Here is a 22,091-nt window from a genome sequence, read left to right on the forward strand (position 1 = left end):
AACAGTACTACTTCATTCTTAGTTTGGAAATTATCAGTGTTTTGGAACAGGCTTACTAACAACAAACCCAGTTTATAAAACTGTGGATATAGGAGGCTTCTAAATGGCCTAGTGTTTATTAATGGCAAAAAACATTTGATAGTGTGAAATGTTCCATCCTTACATAAAATCTCTCATTGCCGTCTTCAGGGGAAAGCAGAAGATTGTAGCTCAAAATGTATATGACTCACAAAAAATTGCCCAGGTACAAAAAGCTGGTACCTCAAGGTTCTGTCCTTTGACTAATATTGTTTTCCAGCGTTTGTCAATGAACTATTGTCTGATCTTCCTAAAGAAAACTTAGCTGTCACTGCAGATGGGTTATTGCTGTCAAGACAAGTCTGAAGTTCTGCAAGTACACAGTGTCTGTAAAATGATTTTCTGACAAACTGCCAGTGGCTTCATTCCTGCAGCCTTGTAGGTATGTCTGTATTAAAATGCAATGTGCAAAGCATGTCACACTGTGTGCATCAGTCAGCTGTACCTGTGTTGATTCTGTCATTTCCTAATAGATAGCGACACACATATGCACACACCTACACATGTGCGTTTGTACACACACACACACACACACACACACACACACACACACACACACACACACACACACACACACACACTGGAATAGAAAAGCTGTGTGAATTAATAAAGTACTGGGCATCCTTCTTAAAACCATTGACTCTACAGTAGTTAGCCTGAACTGATGAACAATGTAGTCGCAGGTGTGAACCAAAATGACTGACAGATCTTAGTGGTATCAGAGCAAGGTGATGAAGTGATATGAGACATACAAGACTTTATTGTACAACATCATTATGTACTGATGCAAATTATAGTATAGAATAGTAAAAAAAATGCCTCTTCTGCAAGCAGTCACTGGTACTGATGAGTACAGTGCACATAAGTATCACGCATACACACTAGCATGCTGTCCTGTACAGCCATCACACCCACTGAGTCTGTCTGCCAATCCTGGAAAGGGGGTGGTGTTAATTTTTATGCTGAACCTAGTTTATGCATCTAAACTGAGATCTAAATGAATACTTGTGTATGTGCAATGAGGCAGAAGCATTCTTGAGTCATGTTTCATATGGAAATATACCAACATTAGACTAATTGCATTTATGGTGGTGCAGTGGTTAGCGTTGCAGCCTCACAGCAAGAGGTTCTCCGGTTCGATCCTCAGCTGGGGTGCATTCTGTGCGGAGTCTGCATGTCCTCCCTGTGGTCGCGTGGGTTTCCTCCTGGTGATCCGGTTTCCTCCCACATCCTAAAAGACATGCTGTAGGTGGATTGGACAGTCTAAATTGGCCCTAGGTGTGAGTGTGTGCATGTATGTGCCTTCTTTGGAAGGTTGGGCATCGGGCTGGCAACTCGACACTGTAAAAACTCTACTGCCAATCATGAGCGGACAGGTGATCCGCTGTGGCGACCCCTAACCCCAAAGCCGAAAAAAGAAGAAGAAGAAGTAGAAGACTAATTGCATTTCTGCTCTGCTGCTCTGGACCTTAGGTGTTAGTAACTTACAGTAACAGCCTTTAATATTTCTGACATGCAGAGCACAGAGCTGAAGTGGACTGTACATCAGTAAAATTCTTTGGGGTATTGATAAATCAGCACTATTTTGGTAAATCTGTGGTGAGCTTGGCTAGACTTAAAATGGCTATTGGGCCAATAGCCTAGTTACCACCTTTGAACATGTAACAAGATATTATGCATCTGTAGAGTGTATCCGTAGTGTAATTTAAAATGCATTGTGTAAAACATGCAACAGTGTGTATGTCAGCAGAACCATGTGAATGTTGCCATCATCCCCAGTACTCCAGATGCTAAACTAAACTCCCCACATCACTTGATCTTTACATAACACACCATCATTCCATAAGAAATGTTAATGAATTCTCCCCTATTAACATATTAACAGTGTGCAGATTTTATGCAGAGAGTGCAGGCTGTTATGCTGTACTCCTTGCTGCTGTTTGGCTGGCATGTATATCTGAGGAAGAGTTGCCCATGCTGTAGGGAAGTACAGCCTCCAGAATATACTTAGTACACCAGCTTAATATATTGTACACACCCCTGAGGTACCCAGAGGTAGCATGTTGTCATTACTGCTGTTCTGTTTATGAACTGTGTCAGTATCTTATCCCAGACAGGATCTAGTGATTCTTTACACTCAATTATCTACCAGATACAATATTGCTTATTGAATGCCCTTTTTCCATTGTTGTTATGATTGTATAGGCTACCTTTCCATTTCACAACTGAAACTATAAAAAAAAATCCTTATTCAAAACCTTACTTCTCGATCAGCTGAAGAATTTTATCAAAATTGTTAATGATCTTTGGAATTTATTAATTATTGAAGTTTCAGTGTCTATTCAAAAGACTTGTAATCAAGAAATATTCAAATGTTTTAACGAAACAATTGAAACATACCTGGATAATTAGAATGCAAATGGTTTCACAGAATACCACAAGTTTATTACAATAAAAATGACTCTTCTGTTTAAAGTATTATATCATATCTCAAGCCAGCCTGCTTTACCCTTTGATAATAATTTCGGATTTTACCAAAAGCAAATTATTAAGTTTTGATGACTTCTAGTTAAAACTAAATTATAATCCAGTATACAGAATTACAATGTAGGTAGAATACAATGTCCTAGTCTCACTTTATACTGATGTGCATATTATCTTTATATATTTTCATTATTGCTAGCAAAGTATGAAGTTTCAACATGAAAAATCATCTGAAATTGAATTTATAAATATTGCAAATATAAATGTATCCACTGGAATTGACAAAAAGTTGTTTCTCCTAGACTGTTTATCTCCATAAAAGATATATGCAAAGCATTTAAATTGCCTCTGCATATTAAAATGAGTGCATAGCTATCATAAATTAATTAGACACACTTCCTTTGAAAAAATAAGCTTCAAACTCTGAGGAAACTAGGAAGAGATAAATATAATCCATTATGAATAACTAGAACCCAGTTATATTTATATATCCATACTTTCAAGAAAAAGCACTATGCATATGCAAGGTATTCCAAGATTCATTAGAAAATGTTTCAACTGTATGTTCGCCTCTGCTGGAGAAATGGAATGCAATAACTGGAGGGGTTAAAGAAGGTATTAACATGCAAGTCTGTATGTGTGTGTGTGTGTGTGTGTGTGTGTGTGTGTGTGTGTGTGTGTGTGTGTGTGTGTGTGTGTGTGTGTGTCAGTGTGAATTTTTTCACCTGAATCCTTTTGGGAACAACTGAAATGGCATATAAAAAAGCAATGGGCAGGTGAAATAAAAGAGCAAATCCTTTCAGTAACTGCTGCATTTGCCTCATTCTTACAGTAGAGACTATATTGTTGGAAAAATATGCACAATGTCCTCTGTAACATAGTAAAACTTTAGAGAGTCAATCCAGACATTTCAGATTGCTGTAAAAGATGTGCCAAAAATCATATGAGACTGGGTGCACTCTATAGCTACATGAACAAAATGATTAAACCTGTGGAATACTTTGGGTAAATTTCTTTCCTTTTCCTAAAGGGTACTGTAACTTTTAACACATCTGTCATTTTGTATTGTATTCCACTTTGAAACTCTATTTCAGAATCATACTCCTTCATATTCCAAAGCATTTCAACAGTCTTAAAAAAATGCATCATCTGAAAATGGAAAGAAACAGGACCAACAAAAGTGTCTTTCTTACCAAGAGATGAAAACATATATGTTTATGTTAACATAAAGAAGAAATTCAACTTGTGGACAAAACTGAAGAATGTACAAGAATATAACTCTTGCTTAGCCACTCTGTTTACCTTTTGGGTTTCTTCCCAGGGTTGAAAATGGGGGAATGTCCTAGACAAGGATTTGCAGTTTTTTTAGACTATACAAGTACATTGCTAGTTGCATTGTTTCTGTTATCAAAGGGCTAATATACCTTTGGGCAGTGCAGAGAGAGAGAGAAAGATCAATATTAAGGAAGTATTGCTGCTAGTATGTCTTACAGATGTTTCCTCAGCATATATTAATGAAACAGCCACCTGGTCATCGGGTATGTCCTTACCAAGCACTGCAAAATGAACCTGAACTCCAGGAATGTAGCATATTTCTATGTATTGAGGTTTCACACAAAAGCATCTTTTCTGCTTTCCGGGTTTCTTCCATTTTCTTTTGGGGCCAGTTTTGAGGCACTGCTTGAGATTTTTTTCACCTCAGTTGTTCCACATCTTTCAAAGACCAACTCAAAGAATTCTATAACAGATGTTTGAGTACTCACATTATCGTAAAGCTTATCATTGAATTCTATCTGTAATAAGTGTATTTCCTGCATATCCCCTTTGTTGGGAGACTAGTGCATAACTCTCAACCTCTCAGCACAAATAAATCTAGACAAAGCTAGAACTAATGGGGAGACAAAGGCTTGAAAATAGGGACAGCTTTCAAATATTGCTCTTACAAATTTAGAAAGTTGTTAGAATAACAGGTTTTGCCTTATTATGTATTTTCTGAAGAATATGAAGTTTGAAACTCAAATATCTTCCATTATTTAGTTTTATTTAGTGACTTCAGTCTTCAATGATTTGCCAGAAAACTGCAAATTTTATGAGGAACAGACCACAAATATGAGGCAAAAATCTGGACACTCTGTGAATATCTGGAAAGTTGAGAGGTATGCTGTAGTGATCCAGCTATGGCAGAATATACCCCCTGTAAACATCATTAGATAAACAGTTTTATTATGCTGTCAGCCTATTTTATTGCAGATGCAAACTCATGATTTGAGATGTAGATGTCTATCCTCATCATCAGTTATGACTCAAGAGAGGTGATACTTAGGTAGCCTGTTGGCTAAAACATTCTCAGGCTTTTGGGCAGTTGCCCTTAAACATAATCATTTGTTTGTTCCTCATCTTGCTACACTGAAATGCTCACATCTTTAAGGAGACAGCCTGTATGAGGAAGAGGTGTGCAGGTGAAACAGCAAACATGCAAACTTCCTCAGGAATCTCCCATTCTGGATATCATTGAGGATGAGGTCATTGGTTCCCCACCATCCTCTCCCAAATATCTCTGATTTGGGAGTTGATGAGGTAGAAAGGGAGATGACCAACTACCTCCGATCCCTACCTCAGAGCATTCAGTAGGAGGTCTTCCATTCTCAGAGCACACTTCCTGTGCGATAAGATGTCTAAATAGCTGGTTAAGACAGCATGGGAAAACCGTTATGTTGTGGCACCTTTACCACAGAGGCCAGAGCATATTGTCTATTCTCCCAAAGATTGGCATTGCTGGACAGAAACACCTAAGGTAGATTCCACATGTAAAGCCAGCCCTCAAAAAGGCTCAAACTGTGTAGAGTCCTGCTGTATTTTCACCAAACAAAGCATCTCATGCAATGGACAGATTTCGTGTTTACCATGATCAACATGAACTATATGTCATGTTATATCACCAGTGAGAACTGCCTGATTAAATGAATCAGTCACTGGAAGGTTTGCCAGACGAAGACTTGAAGTTTAAATTATAGTCTCAGATGACAACTATGTCTTCTGCTGTGACTCTCATCATACACCTTGCCCATAATCCAGTGAATGGTGGAGCAAGAGCTGCAGGACTTGCCTAGCCACACCCAGCTGCAAGTGATACATTTCACCTAGGATGCCAAGATGGTCTTTCTTAACACCTTTTAATGGGTTAGTCATTTTAAAAGCAAAACAGGATAAAATAGAACAGAAGGGCAGGATAGGGGTGAATTCTGAGACTCCCCAGTGTCAGTTCTCTAGAACACAGTAGAACCATATCAGCTTCAGTTTAGGCATGACCAAGAGCAAGGAAATAGTCAAGGTCTGAAAACAACTGCCATGGGGACTGCAGTTTCTGAAACAGTCACCGGATGACAGGTGGTGATAATGTGAATGACCAGGGATACTTCCTTTGGAGGGTCATAGAGTAATCACTGAGACATTCCTTGACTGTCCCACTTTGGAGGCAGTCATTGGCCATCTGCCATTTCATAAGACTGCATGGTTGACTATCACACAAGGAAAATAAATCAGGACAATAATGTACTGGGGGTATATGATTCCTGTTCACATTCCTCCCAAATACCACTTCTTCTCTGTCTCTCTCTCTCTGTCTCTCTCCCCCCCTTGCCAAATATCCTACACCATTAGGAAAGTGTGGCAAGAAAAGAGGAATTAAACCTCTTTCAAAAGCAGTCCATCCTAGAAGTCTTTCCAGACCAGAAAGGATCTAGTTTCTACTCCAGGCTTTTTAAGTTCCAAAGAAGATAAAGGAGCATAGTCCCATACTCTGTTTGAGCAACTTAAACCAGTTTATCCCCAAAGAGTCTTTTTGTATGATCACAATGGAGTCCATCCTTTCCTGTCCATTTGAAAGGGAATGGATTTGCTGTTTGGATCTTCAGCACATCTACCTTCACATCAGATTTGCAGAGGAATCCAGGAGGTATCTATGTTTTCTGGTGGGAGCTAGCAACTACCAGTTCTGGATGCTGCTGCTTGCGCTCACATCTCATGCAGATTTTGCTTCTTCTGCTCTGACTTAGCAAGGCCTAACAGATCTGGAGAGAAAGAATGCATGCAGAGCATTGTGGGCAAAGGGGATGGCAAGTAACCTGGAAGTGCTAGATGCCAAGATGCCTAAGACCTTCTGACCTTAGTTTTGTCTGATGAAGAGGAATGACCTGGTCATCCAGGTCTAACATTATGGTAAGGATGCAACTTTTGTTTTTTTCCAGGTGTAAGAAGAAGCAAGGATCCAGAGGTATGCAAGCCCCTTAGCTCGAGTAAGATGTAGTATATGAGCAAATGGAAAAGTGCATACCCGAAGGATTCTTAAGAAGAGAGTACAGGAGTTCAGGATTCTTAAGAAGAGACATTTGATAAGTTACAGGAGGGTATACCCAAAGTTCTTATCCCTTGCAGGGGCACCCTCTCAAAGATCAACTGATATGAGTACTTTTTTCATCTACTAACATGCTGTCTTGTCTTTCTCTCTCTCTCTCTCTCATTTACAGGATTTTTTACGAAAAGAAGAATATACAACTCCGGAATACAATCTTTCAGCAAAAGGTCTGGAGCTTGTGAATGTCACAGCTTCTTGGGACGAGGTCAGAAGTCTTTTCTAATAATTTTTCAGTATTTAGTATTATTATAATAGCTAAAGCTTCAGATCCACTACACATTGTTTTCTTCTACATACCTAGAACCTGCTGTTAATGTGATCAAACAGGGGTGTACCATGCATTCCATTGAAAATTGTTATCCAAGTGATGCTGATCCAATTGTGCCTACTTTTGAATTATTGCCATTGTTTTATTTTGGCCACTTGACTAGAAGTTACTGTATTTTCTTTTAGCTTCACTTCCTTGGGAATGGCTAGGAGGGAGAGCCGAGGAGTTTTGGGGTACGTTGTAGTGTGTATGACATCTGCACAATTTCATCATAGCAGAAACAGCTGGTATCACTGCAAATAAAAGTGTTGGAAATGTAGTTAAAGTTGAGCAGTCTATACCCGAAGAAGAGGGGAAGCAAATTAAGTCTCACAAGGATGTTATCACCAATCCATTAAATAAATTGTTATTATAGTAAATCAATCATACTGAAGTTATAAATACAACCATTCTACTTTAGCATTTAATTAGCAATGCAGAAAAGACCTGAATGTTCAGTTAAGGGTGAAATAGTGATTTCATAATGCGCATTAATATTTATAAAAGACAACCAGAGAGCAGCTGAAACCACGACTTGCCTTAAGAAGGTGCTATCGTTCCCTGCTATGAGCAAATACAAATACTGTATATGTGTGCTCAGTTAATACAGTTTAAATGTGTAAAGTATGGTAAGTTAATGACATGTCAGATTACGTAGCTCTTTCCAATATATATATATCAGTATATAAATATACCATGTATATATTTGATATGTAAATCACATTTATAGCTGCTGTGTTTATGGAACTTCTTGCGTATGTTTTAATGTTACTGCATTACATTGTTTTATTTTCTCTATATTTGCCTTATGTGTTATGACTGAAAATAGCCTTTGGATTGACTCATTTTCATGGTTAAGAAATATGATAAATAGATATTTGATTTTTGTCCTGAGTTGTGATATTACCTTTCTGTATATGGTGCTTAAGTGTGGCAATCATTCATTATTTAAGCATCTGTTTAAAATAACTCATGACTGTTTCAGTGCCAGCAATGTTAACCATATTCTGCATGATTTCTCGCCCTGCTGATATAATTCCTTTTGTTATATTTTGTCACTTTGCTTGCCTCATTATTTAGCACTGTTAATAATTTGTTATTCTTTAAAATGTGGGAGATATGGATCGAATGATTCTGGTATACACTATGTAGCTAGCTATGGCTACATTGTTTCTATTTGTTTCCCTGTATTTTGAGTTCTCCTGGTGCACTGGAGGATGAGGTATTATAAAATGGTTTGAATTATATACCCAAAAGTAGCTGATTAATTAAAAGATTTCTACAAGTATATTTCTGTGTGGCTTGTTGGGAAATGTGTTCACTTCAGGGAAGAAAAGAACAAAGAAGGTCAGAAAGGAAGCATGACGTTGGTATAGTTGTCACTGCCGAGATCTAACTGGTTGCTATATATTGTTCAAATAATAATTTCAGTCTGCACAAGCATTCATCAGTGCATTACTACCGGCATGCTTACTGCATAGTTGACAATACCATAGCTTCCTGAAAGTACTTGTGAATTAAACAACTGTGCTGTGTGTTTGGTCATGGTGTAGTCAAATGTAGTCATGGATTACAATAAACATACAATAATATGTTTTTTTTCTTGTCTCCACATAGTTCCCAATTAAACACCATATGACAGACATACCTTCCCATTATCACAGGGTAGTATGGACAAGCAGTTCTCCCCTGTTGCCATCATTTGGACAAACATAATTCCAGGCATGCATGTATCCCAGCTGCAGCATTCATGTGTTGCTTGGTGAACACTAATCCTTTGTCCTTTGCACTGCCCTGTTAAAACAACCAGCCTCTGCTGGACTTGATATTGCAGCAGACCAAGCTGCCCCCCTCCCCCAAAGATAAAAGAGCCTGTATTGGCTCTTTCTGCATCCAGACTATTAGAGCACAAGCTTTATCTCTCTGTGTCACTGAGCCAGCTGGAAAAACTGTAATGCTTGTGTAAAAAGACCTTGCACCGGGGCTATGGTGCTGCTTCCACTCCACTTCCACCACTAAATTATCTTCTAATGTAAAACTCTTAAATCTGATGGTCAACTGGGGTATAGTCTCTCAAGCTACACCACTTATATTAAACAGATGAAAGTATACAAAAGATGTGGAAATATATCACTAAATAATTCACAAGTGCAGCTTAGCCACAAGAGTATGTAGGAGATGTGCACTCTGGGTATGGGTCTACACCATCCACACCCAGGAATAGGCTACACACTGAACACCCTATTAAGCAAAGTCATTGACCTGGGTAACAAGACCCCTTTCTTAGCACTGCCTTGGATTTTAGTGCCTTCTACTTCTCCTTTGCAAGTAGCAACTGTACTTCTAATAAACTCTTGCATACAGACAGACATACACACACACATACATACACGCACACACACATATACACACACGACTTTTTAGGGAATACTGAAAACACTCTCCCCACGCTACAGCTTTCTGCCCTGGCTCAAGGCAGTAAACTGCCACCACCCTAGATACCAGGGTGGGGACCTCCCATTTACAGTTTCACTCTTGTTAATAAGACAAATAATTATAAACAAAAAGGATAGCTTGCTGCATGCAGAGAAGGCTGTGCAATTAGAGGTAGGTGTCAGCAGCACATTACTATATACCTAGCATCAAATACTCTGTTACCAGTCAATAAATAATTTAATAGATGACCAGCCACAAGCTTTTTAAAACTGAATGAATAAAAATGCGTTTTTACTTAAGAAAGGATGAGTTAAGCAGTACATCTAACAGGTACTTAGAGAGAGATATGAAACTGCACATTGAAACGGAAAAAAAAAAACATTTTTTGAACAAATTGATTACAAGAGAGGAAAGCATCTGTCAAAAGCTGTACAGTTTTTCTAGCTATTATTAACTGACAGAGTTAATGAATCATAAGCTAAACTGTCTAACTTTCCAGGCTGAAACAGTAATGCAAAGAACAAAACTCACAGGTCTATGCTGTCTTACATTGTTTCCATACAGAATAAAATGACACATATGCAATTTACAAGGCTTGTTTTTCTGCTCTGACCTAGCTGTAGCCTTTCTAATTGCTCTTTTATGTTTTCTCTTCCTTGCCTAGGAATAGTCTTAGATCTTGTAAACAAACAGAAGAATAACTACATTTTCACATCCTGTGTATAAATATATAATTTCCAACAGAAGGAAGTTTCAGCTTCAGTCACAAAATGCTACATACATTTCATAAAAAAATGGTCATAAGCTCATATTTTGTTTCAAGCCACTATCAGAATTGAAGTACCGTGTAAAATACAATACAGTATTGCATAAAGATTACTGTATGAAACGCCTGTACCATATATTGCTCTAAAGTTTTTTATTTTAATTTTCCTGAAAACCCATTTTCAAAGGTGGCATATGACATCTGATAAAACAAAATATGATAACATATTTGGCATAACATACAGTGTGGTTTGTACAGTATGCAATATTGTAAATATTTGCCATAGCATACAATATGGTTTGTAAAGGTTGAGCTTAAACCATGAAGTCAGTACACAGTACAGACATATAAATGTGTTTTTGAATAAACAGAAACTATAAGATGGTAAAGTGGGAAAAGAAAAAAAAATAATGCATAAATGAAATAATAGGGGTAACAGAAGATGATATATATGTATATGTGTAGGAGCAGTGGAAGAAGGGAAGACAAAAAGAATGGGATATGAGAAACAAGAAAGGCAGAGTGTTGGTAAACATCAGAAAAGGATTAAATGTAAACATGGTTAGTCCTGAAAGCATGATCAGTAGGATAAGAGCACTAAGTAATGCGCAGGATGAGCAGGGCGCAATGTGGGAAAGGTGGGATTCCTAGGATTTTCTGAATGTGGAAGAATTAGCACTTGACCTAATATCAGAGGGACATGAGTTCTTTTTAATGGATAGCTAATTGCTAAATTTGTTGTCTCTAGTTTTATTAGAAGTTGTTATTATTGGAAACATTGTAATGTTTGCTATTTTATTCACTGAAATGACAGCTAACCATTATGATTTCAGAGAAGGATTAACCATACTTTTCTGTTTTCAAGTAAAATTTTATGTCATCTCACAACCCCAATGTTCACCATTCACACTGTCTCAATGGCATTTTCGGTTATCTGCCAGGGTAACTCGGTACTGGCCAGCTTTCAAAAGCTCAGACTCCCCTCCGTCTTTCTTTATGTGACAGCTGATTGCATGAACATATTCTGAGAGGAAAGCCTTCAGATGCCATAGAACGTGAGTTTTCAGTCTTTTTCTGCCATCCAAAGAAAAAAGTCCTCTGACCCTTCACAGGATCCAGAGCTGATTTTTATGGCTTATTGCTCAAATAAGCCCTTTGGGGACATCTTCCTATCAGTTTATTATCAGATTTATTATTCCATTTCTATTTTTCTGTTTATTTAAAAAATATTTATTTTAATATTTTATTTCATTCAATGTGTACAGTAATTCACGTGGGAATTTCTGCTTCTAGACGTATTTGTTTGGCTTCTAGCTTTGACAAATGCTTGTTTTTACTGTTCCTGAGGAAACTTTCAGTATTTCCCTCAGATTTGCAGTGTGTGTTATTTATTTATTTTACATTTGTTAACAGGGAAAGTCCGACTGGACACAGGTCCAGTTTCACCAGAGGCCTGGGGAGAAAAGCTACAGATTATTACATATATACAGCAGTAAGTATTAACAAGCAAAATCAGTGAATATTCAGCTGTAACATAGTACAGCAGTTAGTATTAACAAGCAAAAAAATCAGTGAATATTCAGTTAAAACATAGTAAACAGCGCAAGATTATAAAGCTGTTCTGGAGGAAGTCACAAGAAAATAATATTATGCAAAACACTGAAACAGCAACATCCATTCGTAGACACGTTTCATAATATTATACAAAACATTGAAACAGCAACATCCATTCATAAACATGTTTCATAATATTATGCAAAACATTGAAACAGCAACATCCATTCGTAAACACGTTTCATAATATTATGCAAAACACTGAAACAGCAACATCCATTCGTAAACACGTTTCATAATATTATGCAAAACATTGAAACAGCAACATCCATTCGTAAACATGTTTCATAATATTATGCAAAACATTGAAACAGCAACATCCATTCGTAAACACGTTTCATAATATTATGCAAAACATTGAAACAGCAACATCCATTCGTAAACACGTTTCATAATATTATGCAAAACACTGAAACAGCAACATCCATTCGTAGACACGTTTCATAATATTATGCAAAACATTGAAACAGCAACATCCATTCGTAAACACGTTTCATAATATTATGCAAAACATTGAAACAGCAACATCCATTCGTAAACATTTCATAATATTATGCAAAACATTGAAACAGCAACATCCATTCGTAAACACATTTCATAATATTATGCAAAACATTGAAACAGCAACATCCATTTGTAAACACGTTTCATAATATTATGCAAAACACTGAAACAGCAACATCCATTCGTAGACACGTTTCATAATATTATGCAAAACATTGAAACAGCAACATCCATTCGTAAACGTTTCATAATATTATGCAAAACATTGAAACAGCAACATCCATTCGTAAACACATTTCATAATATTATGCAAAACATTGAAACAGCAACATCCATTCGTAGACACGTTTCATAATATTATGCAAAACACTGAAACAGCAACATCCATTCGTAGACACGTTTCATAATATTATGCAAACATTAAAACAGCAACATCCATTCGTAAACACGTTTTATAATATTATGCAAAACATTGAAACAGCAACATCCATTCATAAACACATTTCATAATATTATGCAAAACATTGAAATAGCAACATCCATTCGTAAACATGTTTCATAATATTATGCAAAACATTGAAACAGCAACATCCATTCATAAACACGTTTCATAATATTATGCAAAACATTGAAACAGCAACATCCATTCGTAAACACGTTTCATAATATTATGCAAAACATTGAAACAGCAACATCCATTCGTAAACACGTTTCATAATATTATGCAAAACATTGAAACAGCAACATCCATTCGTAAACACGTTTCATGGCACTAAACAAGAGATCAGATCTAGCAGAGGAAACAGTCATATCAGTAGTTATGTTAGAAAACAGAATGATGAGCTGTGTGGAGATATAGAGATCAAACCTGCTAGAGGAATCATTAATAGTAGCACATTCATTAGGTACATACTATATTGAACTTTTTATTCAAAATACTCACCTTACAGTCGGTTCTAGCATTGCTTCCAGAGCATTGTTTCATGGTGACTCTGGATCTGAAGGACACTTACTGTCATATTCCTTTTGCTTCCAATTTCAGAACATTTTTGGGATTTGCTGCATCTGGCTTACATTATCAGTTTTCTGCATTACCCTTTGGGCTACCTACTGCACTTTGAGTATTTGCAAAGTGTTTGGCCACAGTGGTTGCCTGTTGCAGAACCCTAGGGATTGGTGAAACAGGAACTGCAGTGGTCGAGAGATAAACTGTCTCTGAATCCAGGACTCCCTTTTTCTCCTTAGACCCCAGTCCAATCTGTCTAGATGATCTCTTCTGATTTTGCGTGAGGGACATTGTCCTTGGGAATTCAAGTGCAAAGCTTGTGGGGCCCTCAGGATGTGCCAAAACATATAAATGTAAAAGAGATGTTGGCAGTGATTCATGCCATCAAAGTTCTTCAACACTTATGAATTCTGGGTCCTCTTCTAGTGGTCACAGACAACACTACCATGATGTAGTACCCGAACAAGCAAGTGGGTACAAGGTCATACCCTTTTTTACCAGTTGGCAGTAATGGCCTATGAGATGGTTGTATGGCATTCTGTGACTCTTCAGGTCTCATACATTCCATCAGAGCAAAATACAGTGGTAGACAGAATAAGCAGATCCTGGACAGGCCATCATGAGTGGAAGCTGCATGTAGAGGTCTGTTATAATTGACCCATATGTGAAGAACACCTCAAGTAGATCTGATTACCTCCTTTCAAAACAGACAACCGAAAAAATTCTGTTCAAGACATCCTTGCAGCCATGCTTGGATGACAGACACTGTGTCATTCCCATGGTCAGAAATGTACCTTTTGCATTTCCACCCTTTCTAGTGATTCCCAATGTACATCGAAAGATTCAGAACGAATTGCCAAAGATCATTGTGGTAACTCCCTTTTGATCCGGGCAAAGTTAGTTCTCCCTTTTAATGGAATTGGCCAAGGGAAGTTACCACAAGCTTCCTCATAGACTTGATCTGCTCACACAGCATCAGGCAAAGTGGTGCAACTCAGTTTAGGGCACTTGCAGCTGACAGCCATGATCAGTCTGTATTAATACTGCTTATGCACTTGTTCCATGAGGATGTGCAGGAGGTATTTAAGGAGTCAAGAAAACCTGCAACTAGAAAATCTTACTTTACAAGTGGAAGATGTTTTTTAGGTGGTGCCTAGCCAATAACAAAGGTTCTGAAAGGGTTTCAACCACTCTGGTTTTGAAAATTTGTGTGAGCTACTTAGAGTTGGTTTGTCATATGCTTTTATTAAAGTATAGCTTCTCTGCCTATGGACCCCCCTCTTTTGCTTCTTTCTGTGGTCGAACAGTTTATAAAAGGAGTGTTGCAAGTGAGACTCCTTCATAAGTAAATTTGTTCGTTTTGGGATCACAGCTTTGTTCTTGAAGAATTGACCTTGCCTCCTTTTGAAACTTGCCTGTCAGGTTTATTTACAGTTCACCACTTGGAAGACTTTTATTAATTTCTCTGACATATACAAGGCAAGTCTCTCAGCTGCAAACTCTGATGGTGGTGGGCCAACTTTATCTGATTTTTCATGAGGACAGGGTTGTGTTGTGTAATAATCCATAACTGATGCTTAAAGCTGTTTCTGAATTTACCTTTAAGAAAGCCATCAGCCTCCCAGTGTTTTTTTCCAGATCCAAACAACAAGAGAGAAAAGATTTTACATACCTTGGATATGCACAAGTACTACCCTGACAGAACAAAACCCTTTAAGAATGCTGAACAGCTGTTTGTCTCTTATATGTGGGCTAAGAAAGATAAACCTTTCTCTCAGCAAACTGTTGCACGATGGTTGCCCTTTGCTATTGTTTTCTATTACTTCACTATAATAAATCTCTTCCAGGCAAGGTTAAGGCTCACTCAGCTTGGGCCTTATCCTCATTGATGGCATATTGGAAAGGGTTGGATTTTAGAAACATTCTAGAGGCAGCATTCTGGTGCTCTATTCATACTTTCACAAAAGACTACAGACTAGATTTCTTTTCAAGGTCAGGAGCATACCTCTCAACCTGGAAACATCAAAAATCTGGAGAAAGGCCCTGAAAAATAGGTACAAATCTGTACGCTGATTAGCACACAATTTGCATATTTAATTATGTAACCCCACCCACCCAGTGGAATTGTGGGATATCAAACAAATTGAACAGACAAAATACTAAACACAAAATATAACCAGAATAGTGTTTTAAGCATTTGAATGTGCATCATACTTTGAACTTGTATACAATTAAAATACAATTGTCTTTTATAAAATTAAAATTAACTGCATTGAATCGAGAGAGATGTTGAAAGCTGACAAGCAACAGCAGACCCCATGTAGAAAATCAGAAAAAAAGGAGGGAGTTGATGTTGATTTAATTCCAGTTAAGCTTGCATTGCACTAGTTAGCTAACAGGTTCATAGTTACTAGGTGTCTCCTTCAAAGGAGGACATTCTCAGGATTGTAGCATTCACCGCCTTTAAAATTACAGCACATTACAGTATCAGTAATCCATCTGCGAGAGTAGAACCCACAGCCTTCTACATCAAAAGTAAGTGTGCTACCTGTTGTGCTATTAACAATACAAACAGACTTGGCATAAACAGCACTAAACTTCTCTTCCCCTGAAGCTTTCAGCTCCTTGTAAAATCCACTCAACACTCAACTATCTCTCAGCTTTGCAGCACAAGAAATCTGGAAAAACCTAAAATTTATTAAAGAGGACAAAAGCCCAATAACTAGGGACCATTTTAAACATTGCTTGTATAATCTTGGAAAGTTGCTAGAATAAGATGTATTCCCAAATTAGCACGCATTCCCCGAAAGATAGGAAGACTGAAACTTAAATGGTTATCATGATTTAGTGAATTCAGTTCTCACTAATTTGCTAGAATACCACAAATTTTAAGAGGAACAGACCAGAGGTGTGAGCTGTATGGATGGCGAAGTGGTGGTGTTGTTTCCTCACAGCAAGAGGTTCTTCAGTTTGATTCTTAGCCGGGGTGCTCTCTGTGCAGAGTCTGCATGTTCTCCTTGTGTTTGTGTGAGTTTCCTCCCACATTTCAAACCAGATATGGGTAATTCAGGCTCTTGCTCTGTGTAATGCTAACTACCAGTTATTCTTAACTGGGGCATACACACACACACACACACACACACACACACACACACACACACACACACATGGCTGAAACACCACAGATAACTTCCGCAAACTCGGCTGTAAGCAGAAACATGATAACTTCCGCTCAGTGAAAGCAAAAGCAGCAGACAGAGCCTCCAATAAAATAAACTCGGCAGAATAAAAAGAAAGCAGATTTGACCCAGATAAATAGTTGTACACAGATAGCAGCAGAGAACCTCCTTGAAAAAACCTCTGTGAAAGCAAAAGCAGCAGATAACCCAATAAAATAAACTGAAAAGCATATAAAATAAAACAGATAACCTCCGTGAAAAAGAAATAAACTTGGGCTGTACACACACAGCAGATAGCCTCCGTGGAAAGAAAGCAGATAAATAAAATAAAGGGCTGTGACATTCTGTTTTAACTAGATGATGCCAACTACTACAAATACAATACACCACCATATTCTGTTCTAACGCTGACAGCAAAGTGCCTCATGGGCTTTAGATAGTACAGCTCCATAACAGATCTTTGCATATCAACAAACAAGCTAGAAGCAGTAACAAAGTCTAACTAGATGCCGGCAGCAAAAGAAGAGAAGCAGATAAATAAAATAAACTTACACCATGTTCTGTTCTAACTAGATGCCGACAGCAAACTAGCAGTTCCACCTATGGACTTACAAACAGCAGAGGTATGTCACTCTTCAACGGTTCTTCTGCTTACAGCACACACAAGCTAGCAGCAGTTCCATAACATTTATTTAAAAATAAACTCTGAATCCCAGTACAGATAGCAATAATTCTCAACAGGTAAAACACAGTTCCTTTCTCAACGAACTTACAACAGAAGCAGATTGGCCATTAGTGCTCTCCATTTCCCTCCAATATAATTCAAAATAGTCCAACAGGATGTAGCTGATGTCATCACACACACCTCTGTAGGCTGGTGTGTGGTGACGTCACCCATACATTTAAAGTGGCAATACAAAAAATAATAAAAAAAAAAAAAATCAGGAATTAAAGGGGCCACTCGGAAATTCATGGCACCCATTATTTTACCCTCAAAACCAGTAAATATTAGGAATTCGTTATGGTTTAGAGGTATGGTCCAGAGCAGGTTATTCTAGGACCATTCTTCAAGGGCTCCTAGATCTATATGTTTCTACATCCCAGGTAGTGTAAGCTTTGGGAATCTATGCAAAATGCCACTGAGGCAGTCAGAATGATGAACATAGTACAGCTGTACAGGTCCTGTAACAGTATATGTTCTAATTCCTCACTGCCTCACTGGCAGTACCCACCCTCAATCCACCCGATTGTGCATAGTTGAAGTGAGCTTCAACTCCTTTGATTTGGTTGTTTTTGTTGGATTTGGTTTTGATATGGTATTGTTGCAGGTTTTAGATTTAATCCTGATTATACTAAGTGTTCAGATGGGATACAAGTGCAAGGGTTACTGGCTGCAGGGGGGTTACAGCTTGAGGTTCAGACAGATCATTTGCTACTACCCATACGCTCTCAGTAATAACAGCTAGGGTTTGAGGTTGCTGTTCTTCCCTGGTCATCTTGTGAATGCTACTAGGGTAGCTGGCTGCAGGGACATCCTCCTCCTTCTCACTGGAAGCAAAAAGGCCTGAACACTCACTTCCTGTGACAGCTGAAGAGTTCCCTCTCAGAGTATTCTCAGCTGATCAGCTGTCACAGAAAGAGACAGAGTGGGTAGTTTGAGCTTTTGAAAGCTGGCCAGTACTGTGTTACCTTGGCAGGTAATGCAAAATGCCACTGAGGCAGTGAGAAGTTTGATCATCTATTGTTACAGGTAAGACGGAGTTTTACAACAGCCCTTTACAGAAACTGCCTGCTAAGCACAGTACATATTTGTACTACAGTGTACTTCTGTTTTTGTTGGTAGCACGCAATCTGGTTTTCAGGGATGTATAGTGTTACATAAATATCAGTATTTGTAGGCCCTGCTTTGTATGTGCTGACTTCAGATTAAAGTTCATGGCATGTATAAAATGCACAATGTGATGTATTTCTTTTGCAGAGTATTGGAGAGTTGTTTGGAAAAGTAAGCCTGGAAGAAAACGGTAGACAAATGTCCAATGGAGATGCAGCTGGATTCTTTAACAATTTTTCCCTTCGAGTCACTCCTGTTCTTCAAGACATTGACTTCAAAATTGAGAAAGGACAGCTTTTAACTGTAGCAGGATCAATTGGCTCTGGCAAGGTAATTCATCAGAATATGTATGTTTTATGGTGTTATTAAATATGCAAATGGATATCTCTGCACATGTATGTTTACTTTTTTATGAATGGCCGCCGGACACTTTGTGATCCTGCTATACTAAGCATTCCAATGGGATCTAAGTGCAAGGTTTGACCTGAGACTGTTTTTAAAACAAAGATCATAGGTTATTAATTACTCATTACATCCGAGTGACGCCTCCAGGTGCATCTGCAGTTAACTCCTATTTAAATCAATAGCTCCAAAACCACGCTATGTACAAGGTTTTAAAATAGTTTATTTTAAAGCTTACACAATAGCAAATTCAACTCCCTTAATCATTGACCTCTGTCTAGTGCAGTTAAATAGATATTAACTGTTGTTTTTATGATATTAATTTATATAGATATAATTTTCACATTTTCTAAATATCGCAACAACCAAGTAATGCAGACAGAAGCCCTTAGCCGCATATGAAAGCTCTCAGCTAGATGAATAAAATGCTGCTGACATTGTGTGTAACTTGAGTGACTGCTGAGATATTGTAAGTTATTTACAAAATATTACAAATGTAACAGTTACTGTGTTTACTGTGACTTAAAACATTCAGTTTAAGACTTAGAACTTAAATACTACCACTACAAAATAGTTTGTGCTGGATAGTTTACCATTTATACTTCTTGCATAATTCTTATAGTTCCAGAGATACAAACATTTGTTTGAAATGTGAGGACATAATTTGATTCTGTGAAAAGGCTTTGGTTCCGCCCATTGGAAGTTATAGAGCAAACTTTTTAAGCTCCTTTGGAGTGAATGAGTTAAAAAAAACATGCTGACTGACAAGTAAAGTTTATTCAGATATTTAACCATAGTTCTGCCACCTATCTTAAAATAGAAATTGGCAGATAGTCTCCTCTGATCATCTCTGATTCCCTTTTTGATAATGATGAGGCATACAGCTTTCATGGATTCATACATTACTATTTAGGAATGGTTATTTAGAGCAAGAGCAGGTGATATTGATAAGCCATGACTGAAAGGTTGCAAATTCTGTATTGTTGAACTTGTCTATACAGCTCTCTATATGCACTATATCACTGTGGTTCTCTAATAAATATATCTCCTGTTAACCTGCTTTGAGCTTACATTCAGAAACTGTTCTTATCATCTCTCTACCCTTATACATTCCCTGTATTCTCCTGCTCTGACTTACTGTGCTCCTTTCTCCAGCTCTTCTTATAATAAGTATTAACTTTCTTGCCTCAATGTAATGTGACAGTTTAGTAGAGTTTTTCCTCTTTTCTTTCCTTTCAGAGGCTGTGGTTATTACATCTGACCCTGATACTGCAGGATATCTTACACAAGCCCCTACTCCCGAATATTTTCACTGAGAATTTTGTCATTGTACAATGTAAGCAAATTTAACATGAAGAACCTTGCTGTGCATTAACCTCACCTAGTCAAATATGCGCCTGCCCTGTGCTGGAAAGTGGTTGTAATATCACTTCCCTTCAAAGGAGTAAACTTTGCACTCTAAGGGTCACTTACTAAGTTGGCCACTGTCCTTTCTCTTGACCAATAGATTACCCTTCATATGTCAGTTACTTAGTCTCCGAGCTGCCAGGTTTCAGCATTCATGAAATGAAAGAGAACCTGTCGTACTTTGTTCATGTTTGTTAATTGCTTTTTATTGGCTGTAAACTGATTACTGTCTGTTATAATTTGACATGAGGGTGGAATTTGACTTAAACCCAGCATAAACTATTCTGAAATTATACTTCCGGCTATAATATCATCTGTAATGACTGAATAAAGAGGAAGGGTGGTGGCATTGCTTTATTATTTCCCAACAACTACATTTCCTCTTGCAACAAACCAATACCAAAATTCAATTCAACAGAGGTTCATATTACTTTCTTGAAAATAAACAATTATAAACAAAGATGTATTACTGCCCTTTACATCCCTCTTGGTGACAATACAGCTATACTGAAAGATATCGTATATTGGCTATCCATAACAATTCCACAAGAAAAAAGTCTACGAGCTAACAAATGTCAGTTGGTTGGACATAAACTAACTCTCCTACATCTAGTATGAACTTATATAGTTTCACACAAATAATTAATAGCACCACACATAACAAGACATCAAAGTCCCTATTATACTGGATTCTACTATCATAGCCTAGCAAGTACACCGGTACAATGCAAGACACTCTCCGTGATCATCTCCCAGTCTGTGCAACTAGACATCTCAAACATCCACTTAAATAGCATGTTTATAAAACAACTTGCAAACTGTCCAAGTTTAACCCAGGCATGTTCATTACTACCCTATTGACTGGAATCTCCTACAAATCCTCCCTTTAGATGATAGTGTAAATGAATTCAATACGGCTTTCCTGAATATCTAAATGGCCTTGCACCTCCTAGAAGGAAAAGTCTAAAAACAAATAATGTAATTTGGCTATCCAAAAAGAGCAGAATGCTAATACAGGATAGAGAAAAATCATGGAAAGAATGGCAAAAATATAAAACACCACAATATCTTGAAACCTTCAGAATGCTTTTCAGTCATACTAAAAACCAAGTAATTGAAGAGAAAAAAACTGTAATACAGTAACTTTCAGAATAATAGTAAACACAACCTTAAAAATTCTGAACAGTCATTAAAGAAATCTTGCATCCCAGCCAAAAATTCATCCCTAACCCCTGTCCCAATAACTCACCATTCAAAACTGAAATACGATTCAACTCTTATTTCAAAGACAGTATAGCATCTGTAACTGAGGATTCCCCAACATCTAATCCTAACCATGACCAACAGCCATGTATCACCACATCCACTTTTACCTTCAAACATGTGCCTGCATCCTATATAAAACTACTCTTAAGCAAACTCAAACCATGCTCTACTTCAGCTGATGACCTTCCAAGTGAGTACCTAAAAACTGCAGCCAATAGCATTGCATATTCTTTCTCAATCCTTGTAAATAAGTCAGTCCACAAATTCCACATTTTCTGTCTGTGGAAGGAGTCACACATTATCCCTGTGCACAGAGGAGGACATTTAGCAGACAATACTAACTTTAGACCTATAAAAAATTTCTCTCCTCTCCACAATAGTTGAAAAATGTATTCAA

The 22,091-nt window shown here is 37.6% G+C and overlaps 1 protein-coding gene across 2 annotated transcripts in view; it reads left to right on the plus strand.

Annotated features, from left to right (window-relative positions):
* The window catches only part of CFTR (CF transmembrane conductance regulator), a 1,712,697-nt gene that overhangs the window by 967,825 nt on the left and 722,781 nt on the right, over nt 1–22,091 (plus strand). For both annotated transcript variants that reach the window (XM_044088720.1, XM_044088721.1), the window contains 2 exons: nt 7,089–7,181; nt 18,767–18,949. In XM_044088720.1, coding sequence (XP_043944655.1) covers nt 7,089–7,181; nt 18,767–18,949 — 276 coding nt within the window. The remainder of the gene's footprint in view (nt 1–7,088; nt 7,182–18,766; nt 18,950–22,091) is intronic.

This window comes from Protopterus annectens, chromosome 11.part0 (genome assembly GCF_019279795.1).
Source record: "Protopterus annectens isolate FY-2018-M chromosome 11.part0, PAN1.0, whole genome shotgun sequence".
Classification (NCBI taxonomy): Eukaryota; Metazoa; Chordata; order Ceratodontiformes; family Protopteridae; genus Protopterus; species Protopterus annectens.